The 12,485-nt window shown below is 39.5% G+C and overlaps 1 protein-coding gene across 2 annotated transcripts in view; it reads left to right on the top strand.

Annotated features, from left to right (window-relative positions):
- LOC115013496 (protein unc-13 homolog B-like) overlaps positions 1-12,485 on the top strand; it is a 72,962-nt gene that overhangs the window by 38,683 nt on the left and 21,794 nt on the right. For both annotated transcript variants that reach the window (XM_029439842.1, XM_029439841.1), the window contains exons 21-23: positions 2,161-2,304; positions 7,586-7,663; positions 8,015-8,092. In XM_029439842.1, the coding sequence (XP_029295702.1) occupies positions 2,161-2,304; positions 7,586-7,663; positions 8,015-8,092 (300 nt within the window). The remainder of the gene's footprint in view (positions 1-2,160; positions 2,305-7,585; positions 7,664-8,014; positions 8,093-12,485) is intronic.

The raw sequence follows: 12,485 nt of genomic DNA, 5'->3' as shown, positions 1-12,485 counted from the left end.
ACTTTGACTGTTAATTTGATAATTAAGTTAATTAAAAAGTATCATTTTGAAGCACTCCCAAAGTTTTTATTGGTCATTAGTGAAGTCTTACTTTTTACTTTACAGTAGGTACACAGACTTTCAGATCAGCAATGCCTTACTAATGTACAAACTTCATGACAAGCATTTCTTTCCACTAGGGGAGGAGGGATGCTTGTTTTTTTTATCTTCTTCATGGCCTGTACAGATGGTTACACTCCCTTCTGTCTTACTCACACTGCCTTCTGTCTTGCTCACATGGCTTTGTGAAGGCTTAGTAGACACTAAAAACACTTCACAGCAGTTTCTGATATTATGAGGAAAGATTTTACTGCTAAGTTATCACAGCAGCAATCATTTTATATTCAGTTGCGTCAATCATGAGGTAAACGTAATCTGCCAGTGATGTGTGCTTGCATGATGACATTTCATTGCCAACTGCAGAGGGCTTGAGGAGAAGTTATTTTGCAGGAGCCCTATGCATTGGTCCTCATTCTAATAAAGGACAGCTTTTTTTTCAGTAGAAAAAGGCCTAAGAAGAATGGTTCAGAAAAATCAAGGTTAGCTCTCCTTTAAATCATCAGTTAATGAAGTTAAGTAAAATAACTAATATGGAATAGATAAATATGTAAATGCATAATACGTATAATATTGTTATCGATATATGTTCAGTGTTTGGGCCTTGACTACGTCACTCCCAAGTTGCCACCTCCTGGTCTGAAAAGTGAAGACGATGCGGAAGTGCCTTGAACCTGAATTCTTTCTAATGACCAGCAGGGGGCGACTCCACTGCAAAAAGTCTGATTGTATAGAAGTCTATGAGAAAATGGCCCTACTTCTCCCTTGATTTATTACATATGGTGTCAAGTCCTCCTCAATACAACATGATGTTCAATTTGTACATGATGATCCCATTTAGTAAAATAGACATTAAAGCAGGGTATGCTGACAGGCGCGGTTACCTTGTAATTGACAGGTCGCTCCCTTGCCGTTGTCCGGTTTGGGTGTTGTTTGTGTTTTCATCGTGCAACTTTAACCCTTTCACAGTGTGTTTTCAGTTCATGAAAGTTAATTGTTACATTTTGCCTAAAAATATCTTGTTCAGCATTTGGTTGTACTTTGCTCCACCCACAAAGACAATGCTTTCAAATCATAGTCCACAAACCAATGAGTGACGTCACGGTGACTACGCCCACTTCTTATATACAGTCTATAATCACTGACCACAAGGAAGCACCAAGCTCAGGAGTGGGGTGGGAGGATAGGGCATACAGGTGGATGCTATGATGATATATGAACTACAGCAGCTGTGGTTGCAGTAAAAGAGTTGGCAAAGCACTGACAGATAAGTACGGCACTCAATATTGAAAGGGTGTATTGGATAAATGTTGCAGGGAGACTAATATGCCACGACACGAGATGGCTCAGCTTCAGTTCTTAAATGACAAACAAATGCAGGAAAAACTCTAAGCAAATACTATTTTACTCAGCACACATATTCGATACCTCTCTACTCTCTTAAGTAGCCTGATGGCACAGCTCTTTAAACTTATGGGAGTTAACAGGAAGTCCATTAGAGACAGATTTTTATTGAGGAACCATTGTTATGGACCCTCTTTGGCTCTTAAATAACTAGTTATGGATAGATTGTAAGTTTCTAAGAGAGAGGGACTACAGGATGCAACTGCAGGACTCAGTCTTATGGGAAATATGTGGCATGGTTCTCTTAACTACCACACCAACTCCTCTGGGCACCATTTACATTTCTGTTTGAGCTTTAAACTCAAAAGGAACAGTTAACTGGTGAATGTATCCGTATGACATACATATGTATAGTGCAGCAGTTCAATAATCCCTTTATTCTCCAACCAGCAATCATTCCAAATTAATAATAATAATTGTAATGATCAGAGTGCCCTGAAATTACAGTAATTACACAAGAGCACAGTTATGGTAGGTAGGAGAAGAAATTAGATTGGCTTGAGTTTTTATTTGATTAAGTAGAGAACGAGAGGACTTTGGAATCAGTGAGTACAGTACAAGAGCAGAGTGGAGGTGGAGACGTTCTGCTTTGATTAAGGAAAAGAGTGGTACTAGTGGGCCAAAATGTTGTAATTTGTTTTTCTCCCCCTTCACCTGCAGTTCCAGCAGACGTCTGAACACGCTCTGTTCTCCTGCTCGGTGGTGGACATCTTCACTCAGCTCAACCAGAGCTTTGAGATCATCAAGAAGCTGGACTGCCCTGACCCCACTGTGGTGGCTCATTATAACCGACGCTTCGCCAAGGTGAGATTTGTTTATAAATATTTCTTATGCCAAATTTACAAGAACTATATATTCTCCCTCGCCTCTAAATAAGCCATGCAGATGGTTTTGGTTTTATTTGGTCCATGTGAATGCAAACAGTGCCCATGTAATTCACAGAGCTGAAAATGAAATGATTAATTCATTAATTGTTTATGAAATATTTCAGGAAACGAACACAAATTTGCAAAAGCTGCAACCACACACACACACACACACACACACACACACACACGCACACACACACAACCTCAAAAACGCCCTCCGCTAAGTGCAATGATGCCTTCCACTAGAGCAGTGGTTCTCAACCTTATTTGGGCCAGCGCGCCCCCCTATCCATTATCCAGGTTAGTCTGAGGCGCTGCCCCCCCCCCCCCCCCCACGGAACTTTGTGTTTTATTTTATATAAATATATAGTGCCAAATCACAACTCACTTTTCACGTTGAAAAGGTGCTTTTTTATTAAATAAACTAAACGCTTATGTTATTTATCTAATTTAGTTTCCGTGTCTACTGCGTTGCTTTGCGCATTCACATTCTCTCCTCGCGAACAGCTCCAGTCAGAGACAGAGCGGAGGAAAGGAGAGGAGAGAACTACAAAGTGCAAAAAAGTCAAAAATCCAACACATTAATTATAAATGGAACGACGTCGACCCCAACGTTCAGAAACTCAGACGAAAATATCCACGTTTTTTAAACACACAGCTTGAATCAGCAGCAGTGATGCTGGTGTTAGCTCTGCTAGTGTTAGCTCTGCTATAACGTTAGCTCTGCTGTTGTTAGCTCTGCTGGTGTTAGCTCTACTATAACGTTAGCTCTGCTGATGTTAGCTCTGCTGGTGTTAGCACTGCTGGTGTTAGCTCTGCTGGTGTTAGCTCTGCTGGTGTTAGCTCTGCAGGTGATAGCTCTGCTACAACATTAGCTCTGCTGGTGTTAGCTCTGCTGGTGTTAGCTCTGCTATAACGTTAGCTCTGCTACTACGAGCAGCCAGAGTGCAGCTCGTCTGCTGCTGGTCCAAGTCCCGACCAGAGCGTTATTGTTTTATCATTAATTCAGATTAGTTTTATTCATGGTGTATCCTTGGAATAACATTAATGCTTTCGAGCAGTGGCGGCTGAGGGGGTTTAGTTTTTTTCAAGCGGCACTTTATCGCTCAGCAAAATAAAAATAAAAGTCTAAAAACACACAACATTAACTTTATCCAAACGCACTCGTCCTTTCAGTTCGTGCAGTTCGGCATGTTTCGTGCTGTAATGCAGCTCGAGAGCCTTTTTCATGACCGCAAGCGCGTCTGCACAAACTAGGCACACTGGCCTTTTACTTCCACAAAGAAATAATCGTTTGTCCATTTCTCCTGGAACATTCCGCATCCACCTTTCTCTTTGTTACACCCGCCATGCTGCGTTCACTGATGTCAATGACAGTTTAATATTGAAGGTTATTTACGTTTGTTTTTATTAAATCTAACACAATTTTATTTTTTATCTGCTCTGCACTCCATCCAAAATGCAAAAAGTGCTCCGCCCACATGCTACGCTGTATACTGGAGCTTTCTTTGTCATAAAGTAGTGTGAAAACCAGCGAGGTAGTTTGTCCTCAGGTCTCTGAGAAACTTTGAGGATTTCAGTACGTAGAGACCCTGTAACATGAATTCAGTACATTTTCCGCTTCTCTAAACTTTTTTGAAGATGATTAGTTTTCAAGAAGTTCAGCCATTTTTTGCAAATTTTAACTCATTCTTTACTAACTTGCTTGTGTGAAGGAAACAATATGTTACAATTAATCCCTACCTGTCTCAATTATAGCACACACATGTGATCAATAAGAATAAGAAAGTGTTTTTCATCACTGAGGTACAGAAGAGTTGCACAAAAATCCTTACTGGTGCACCTTTAACTCATGAGTCATCTTTTTTGACACAACTCTTTGAGTCTTTGTGCCTTTCAGATATTGGCTGATGGGTTTCGGATATTTGTTTGCAAAATGTAAACAGTGCAGTGTTTTGTTATTGAACCTTTGATGTCATATTTCTTTCTTCTAATTTAATTTGATGCAGTTGCTTTTAGGCATAGCCATTAAATCTAACAAACCTTTCTCTGCAGAAGAGTTGTATGTGTGTGTGTGTGTGTGTGTGTGTGTGTGTGTGTGTGTGTGTGTGTGTGTGTGTGTGTGTATGTGTGTGTGTGTGTGTGTGTGTGTGATGGCTCGATCAATAAGGGACTCATTAAATAAAGAAGGGCTAATGTAAGCCATCACTCTGAGCTGTCCATCTCCCTTGACTCCTTCATTTTTAGTCTTTAGTTTGTTTTTCATTTGCCCTTCTTTCATCTTGCCGTCTCGTCCCTCCACGAACCCTTCATCTTCAGATATCTTTCTATCTATAACTGTATCCATCTTCTTTACATATCTAGTCCAGTTTCTCTCTTTGTCCTTCTCCAATCCTTTATTCTTCCCCTCTCTTGTCCTTTCTCTCTTTCTCCTCTGCCTCCAGGCTAGCATAGTTATAGTTCATTTTGGGAACGTATGAGATGACAGTAAAAGATAGACAGCTGCAGAAAAGAAATAAAGGGGGAGACAGAGTCGTACACAGCGAGGAAGTAATGGAGGCAGCCATCAGGCCACATGTTTAATGCATTAATGTAAGTGGACCATCTGGCTGACTCAGCGTAAAGTAGAGAAATATCTCACAGAGAGCTCGAGACGCTGTGAAGTCACAGCCACACTTTTTGTGATTTCCTGTCCCCAAGTCACCATCACAACAGATAAATTAACTCGCTAATTTATTTAAAAGTACCCTGTGGAGTTTATAAACACACACGACATTTATTGTTTCTCACCAAAAGGCATTGTGTGTATCCTTAAGGTCTAACAAACACGTCAGAGGGATCTCATTACCTCATTGTACCTTCGCAAATACTTCTGTCTTGGAATATTTTATTTTTTTATTTTATTTTTACCTCCACCAAGGAGGTTGTTTTCAGCTTGGTTTGTTTGTTTGTGTGAAAATGATTTCCCGCCTGGGAAAATTCACATGAATGGCCCCTTAAAGTCACAACAACAAATTATAAACAGATATCAACGTGTTGTAAACCGTTCTGAGTGACAAAATACAACATGTCTTCTTTGTAGCATCCATGTTGTTTCCTCATTACGACTTAAAGCTCATGAATAAACCAAGGTTAGAAGAACGACTTCCCAACTCGGGAAATGGGACCATCAGAGGAGCATGTGAATGCATCGTTGACCTTGTGTGTCCTCCTAGTTTGCTCTTTTATTGGTGCAGTGCTTCCTCGGACAGCACATTACTGCAACCAACTGACCAATATGTAGAATATTATAAGGCCTAGCAACTGTTGGTATAAAGTAGGTCCTTAAGGTCCTAAAAAGGTTAGCTTAGCTCATGTAATAGATAACTCCACAGAGTGCCTGTCTGCAGGATCTCCAATTTTTGCTTTTTGCACCATTCTGGGGAAAGCTTTGTAATGTTATGTGTGAAAAGACAAAGATAACAGTTGTATAGCAGGTAGTACAGTAACCGAAGTCACAAAGCTCAATCATTTTGCCCATTTTCAGAGTTAAACTATGATGCTAGAAATGCTGGTCTGCCTGATTTTTACCGTACCACACAGTGAAAAGTTAGGTGTGAGGAAGGACAGAAATAAGTTTTTCTTCTCCTGCCAACAAGGACAGTGCTTTGTTTAATATAGATAGAAACAGACTCGACTTGATTTCTGAGAAGACAGTGCCAGTAGAAACTGCTCATCAAGAGAGTTCCAAAAAGGGAAGAAATGGCCCCTGAGTGCCGCCTACAGACTTTGATTGGCAGGAGGGTTGTTGAAAAAAACTAAATTAGCACATAACACCTAAGATATGTTGCCAAATGAACAAACACATAATGCTTGGTGCTTTCTATAATCAGGCAGGATTACAGTGGTAGCAACTACTCACACTGTCACTTCAAACTAATCCAGTTTCATCCCTTGTAACTCTGGCTGAATATACTGGCTTGGCTGCCGACTAAAAAGACTAATTTGTTTGATTCGTTCTGCTTGTTTTCTAGCCACGAGGAATTGTCATTAGACATCAATATCCATCTTCTCATATCCATTGGTGCTTCACTTTTGTTGTCGTTAGCTTAGGTTTGCATCCAGAGATGTAGCCTTGAGACATCGCACATGACTGATGTTGGATTCTGCTTCCTCGAGACTTGACAGCTTGACTTATTTGAGTGTTGTAAGCAAAACAAGTCACAAGTTTGAATTCTAGGTCAATAACAAATGAGATGTCTTACACTTGCATTGCCAAGCCAAACAAACACCTTACACACCTAAGTCCTGTGCATTACAAAGACAGGAAAGAATTTTTTTTATTTAAATGTCATGTAATTTTAACAGTTTTGGAAGATTCACACATTTTCCTCTTTAAAGTCCTGCTTTCAAAATCGTACTTAAGTAAATCTTAAGTACAAAGTAATCAAAATATGCTTAATGTACCAAAGGCAAAAGTGTTCAATATGCAGAATGGCCCATTTCAGAGTAATATATGTAAAGTCACTGGAATGTAACTAGTAAAGCATTAACATGTTCATCACTTGCTGGTAAAGGTGGAGCTCATTTTAATCACTTTATATACTGCTCGTTAGCTTAATAATAATCATAATGTATATGTTGTATTAAAAAGTAAATCTGCAAAGTAACTAAAGCAATCAAAAAGTAAAAGGTATGATATTTGGTGTAGAAGTATAAAGTAGCATAAAATGGAACCTAAAGGAACAGTTCACCCCAAAATCAAAAATACATATTTTATTTTATTTATATATATTTTATTCTAACCTGTAGTGCTCTTTATTAATCTAGATTGTTTTGGTGTGAGTTGACAAGTGTTAGAGGTGTCTGCCTTCTCTCCAATATAAAGGAACTGGATGGCACTCGTCTTGTGTTGTTAGCTAGCTCAGGTGAGCTCAGGAGAGCCTCCCATCCACGAGCAGATGCACGCTTCCTTCTCAGCTGTGATACGGTCGACAGACTTGACTTGGACTGGTTTGTTATTGTCCCAAAAGGTGTGACTTTTAGATTTAGTGACATCTTCACTACTAACAAACTGCCTGCAGCTCTTTTAGATGCACATTTCCAGATTCACGGTGTGAAATTTTTATTTCACACTGCAGCTTTCTCACCTGACCAGACAAATCAAGCGAGACGAGTAAATACCGGTGTTCAGATTAGTAAACATATCCTACGTGTGTGTTATCTTGTTTCCACAGACGATCACCAAAGTGCTGCTGCAGTACTGTGCCCTGCTGGCCAAGAGCTTTCCCTCCTACTGTGAGAAGGAGAAGATAGTGAGTACTGCTGCGTTGCCACTCTGCTACCAACCTGCCTCACTCTGAGCTCATCTCCGATTCGGAGAGAGACCGAGCACTTTGAATGCTAGAGTACTCTCTGTGGAGTGGATTAATATTTTAGATGCTGCTGCCCACTTCTGTTCTTTCTTTAACGTCTATCTGTTGTTTCCCCTTTGTTTGCTTCTTCTATTTCCTGTCATTGCCCTTTTTTTTCTGTTTCCGCTATGTTTCTTGCTTGGCTTTCATTTATTTGCTACGTTATTTTGACTTTCTTGACTTTCTGTCTACATTCTTTAGTTTTTTCTTGACCACTTGCACCTGTTGTCTCACTCATCTTTCTTCCTCCAGCCCTGTGTGCTGATGAACAACATCCAGCAGATGAGGGTCCTGTTGGAGAAGATGTTCGAGTCAATGGGAGCAAAACAGGTGAGCAATAACAGATGAACACACACACACATAACGCTCGTCCTGCACCAGTGGTTTTAATTCATCTGGAGTCCTGAGAGTTCCTCAACCTGCAGCCACTGATGAGGTCTTTCTCTCTGGTTCAAAGTCAAAATGTTCAAAATGAAAAAACTTCATGTAGCACACAAGTGATATGGTCCAGCTTTCTCTGTAGCGTTGGTCATCAACAAGGTGTTCTAACATGGCTTTCCTGATCGGACTTGTGTGATGTGGATGACAAACTCTGGTTCGGCACACAGCAGGATGATGTGACTGGAGAGTTTCTTCCAGACCAGATCATGTTTTGAAAATGAAAAGCTGTTCAAATGCTTTTCTAGCATAAATGGAAACAAATAAGCTAGCGAACTTGTAAAGATTGTTTTGTATTTCGTTCTCACAAATGTTGGAAACACAGTTGCATTCTCACCAGAGAGAAACAAATGTTTTGGCCTTGATAAGAAAGAAAACATTTATTTCAAAAGGTAAACATGCATTGAACCTCGCGTTACAAAGACTTCACACTAGCCAGTTAAAATGAATGCAGTGCTGCGCCCATGTAAATTGCAGAGAACATAAAAGACAAAGATTTAACAACATGTCTAACAGAGCAAAAGGCACTGATGTCCTGGTGGCTGCAGTGTTTTTTTTACATCTTTGTTGTCACTGTTGATATTCACCCCCAGCACACGCCAGGAAACAGAAAGAAAACAGATCTTAGAAGCTGTTAAAAGAAAGATTCTAGTTGGAAGTATAATATGTTGTTAAATCAGAAAAATGTTGCAAACGAGCCAAACACATTTTCCCACCAGTCGCATGCCAGAAGTGCCGTATCCAGGGGTGGGCGTTTTCAAAATCACAGGGAGTCCAATCCCTCATTCTCTATATCTGCTAAAGATATCTGGTTTGTTGTTTGATTTATTTGTGAGTTTACAGATGTTCCTTGAAATGGTGCTGGAAAAGCCAGAATCCTATTGGTACTGGTTCGTCTCAGTACATAGACAAACATATTTGTGTCAACTCCTCGACCTCCAGGTGCGACTTAATTACTGCAATGGAACCATTTTATATGTATTTGGGTTCATTGGTCGCTGCCAGGAGAAGCTGCAGAGTTATATGCATGCAGGAATCTTTATTTCTGTGTTTGTGCTGAATCTGTAATTGAAACTTGAAAGTTGAAAGAAGAAGAGCGTTGTGGGTTGTTGCAACCTGTCGTGTACAATGTGGAAAACTTATAAAAATATAGCTGACAACATTGTTTTTTGTGTGGGAATAAATCTACAGTATATATTCAGTGATATACTCCACCTCATGTAGTTCTCCTGCGACATTCACCTGACTATTTGTCTTGAATTTAAAGTAACCTTGCTGATATATTTTTGTAATAATAACAGTGGAGAAAGCTCTATAATAGTAGCTGATCTTGTCATTTGTGTGTTCAGAAAAATATAGTGTGTGTATGTGCATACATAGAATGCAAGTTATTGTAAGTGAGGTGAGAATGAGCGTGTGTCTTTCTCTCTACAGTTTACTGCTGAGGAGGAGATGGTATGTCTAGGTTTTCTTTTTGCACTCACTCCCTTTTCCCCTGTTGCCCCTGGAACACAAACAACCTGAATAAATTTAATTAAAGCAAAAACCCGCCCGGAACGTCTTGTTACCCAGAAGTGTGTGTGTGCGTCTATTTTTAGTTTGATCCCAATAAAATGTAAACAAGAGATCAACTCCTCCTCCTTCCTAGACTCCCAGTATTCACTCCCAGAAATAAGCTTTGGTGTTCCTCTCCACCTGATATGATTTATGTAAAAACAATACTGTGCTTTTCACCACGGTGCTGCTTCTTTCCAAAAGCTTGAGAACGAAGAGGAACCCGAGGAGTTAGATGAGGAGGTGGGTCAACCTGTCGGTCTGTCACAACCTCAAACCTCATCGTTCTGGTTGGATAAAATGACTGTTTTTAAGCTGGTTTCATTTGTCTCACACACAGGTGTACATAATAACATGAATCCTGGCTGCCTTTCATTCGGGCCCTATAGCTCACTGTCATCGTTAATGTTATTGGATGCTTTTACTTCTACGTCAAGTCGTCAAATAATATATATTTTCATTGTTATGTCCAATTACTTATTATTTTTAAATAGTAAAAGCACTGAACGTATGTGGGCACCCAAACATTACATGTCAAATATCAATATCATTGCACACTGTCACATTAACATTTATTGTACTGTAACTAAGACAACTAGCCCAAACCAAGCCCCAAAACAATACACAGAAGTGTGACGACAGGGGTGTCCACATACTTTTGGCTATATAGTGTATTTACAGCCTCTGTGGTTCTCCCACTTACTTTCAAAGTAAAATCTTTTAAAAAATAAGATATTTTAGGGAATAACTCACTGGCTCATGTCATTGTTCGGAGTGTGTACAATGTTATGGATCACTTTGTTTATTTTTAGAGTGTTTGTAAGCAAATGAATCTACAATGATTGTCATTGGAAGTTAGTATTATCCTTATAGAAGTTAGACACTTTGTGTCGTTACAACACCTACAAGTCTTCTTTCCTTTATGTAATCATTTTTACTTTGTCCTTCGTTTTATTTAATTTGTTTGTTTTTACTGTCACACCATCTCCACCAGGCTATCACTGACAATGAAGGGGAGGATGACATGGTGGGTAGGCTGCATTACGAAAAGCTGTCAGCAAAAAAATAAATCTTATAATTTCCTTAGATTAGATGTTCTTTATTCTTTTTGTGTCATTTCACCTTTTTTTCTTACTGTTTTTTTTCTTTTCAACTCCAGTCTGGCTGCTCAGACTCAGAGGGATCTGAGGTAAGAGGGAATTAAGGAAGGAAAAACTGACAATCGAAGACCTTAAATATCAATAACTAAATAAGCAAAAATCAAAGTTTAAGATCAGAAAAGCAAACATCCAGGAGATTAACACTGAAACACTCAGCTAATCTGCTTCTTTAGGACTGTGCCGTTTGATTATTTGATTGAAAATGCACACAACAATCAACAAGACATTTAAAACCTGTTTTAGACCAGACTTGTTCTCAAGAAGTGGTTTACAAGAAAACATTTATTTATTATTTTTGCCCATTATGGAGCAACTATTACCCCTTGGAACTCCCCAGCTGCTCCTCCCTCAGCACAGCTGATGAATCCCTCCATGTATAAGCCTCAGGTACCACATGCTAGCAAAGCTCTTAACACATTTACTGCTGGGCGCTAACACAGGCTCACTCCTCTAATGAATGCTTAATAGACAAGACTGTGGGCTGGCAGATAATTAAATTTGACAGTGTATAAAAAATATTGTATTTAGCAGCTACCAAATGGCTTCTTAGTTTGTCAGCTGACTGTCGGGGTCAGAGAGGAGGGGGGAGTCGGACTGGGGTAAGAAAGATAAAGTGTGGCAGAGTCTCGGCTGTGCTGGTTAATGGATGAAGTAACTGTTATCCTAACAGATGTTAAATGGGATGTTAGAGTGAAGGCTGGCTAAATGTGCTGCTCCTTCGTTATCATCGGGGCCTTTGAAGGAGAGGGTATTTGTTTTCTGACGTTATGTGTGTATACATAGGATTTGTGTGTATGTTTAAAAATGGTCTGGAAGCAGTGGTGTGCAAGCCCTCTCTAATATGTACTTTTCTATGTAAAAATGATTTTCTGTTTAATAAATGTACTGTGGCCAATTTAATTGGACCTGACAATGAGTAGTTTTAAACCTGTCACGCTCTTAATTGATACTGTCCTCATGTGGCAGTTACAAAATGTAAATGGATGAGTTGGAGGGTTTTTTTAAATGTAGTTTTCCTTAAAAACGTGCTTCATAAAGGAACTCTTTATAAAAAGGGAACCGCAAGCTTCTTCAAGAAGAGCCCAAGTTTCAGGGTTTTTTAAGTTGGTCTACAGGGGGCTTTGAAATTTTTATTTTATTTTATAAATGAGTGAAAGTGAGGGTGAATCTATAGCATGGCTTGACACACATTTCAAGAGGGGGTGTCATTATTTTAGTCAGAATTAGGTTTAGTTCATGTGACATGTGGTCGCAATGGTTAGGTTTAGAAGCTAGTGAATGCATTATCGCAACGAAGGTCCTTTCAAGTGCGAAGGTTAGGGATAGGGTGTAGTACAATATGTACTAATGAGGCTGTGAGGACAAAGTTCTTCACGATTGAAGACATTGTGGGGACTCAGCTCCCACATAAGAACAAAAAGCAGGTCCCCGCAGGGTAAATCGTTTTTAGGGTTAAGATTCTTGCAGAGTATTTCCGTTTTTTTAAATGCTCTTAAACTTGAGTTGTGAGGTTTTTAAGAGCTGCCTTTATAGAAAGCATTTTTATTATTATTTCTAAAAGATAATGTGCT

This window comes from Cottoperca gobio, chromosome 9 (assembly GCF_900634415.1).
Source record: "Cottoperca gobio chromosome 9, fCotGob3.1, whole genome shotgun sequence".
NCBI lineage: Eukaryota > Metazoa > Chordata > Actinopteri > Perciformes > Bovichtidae > Cottoperca > Cottoperca gobio.
The sequence above is the reverse complement of the archived record's forward strand: the minus strand, read 5'-3'. Positions and strand labels throughout refer to the sequence as shown.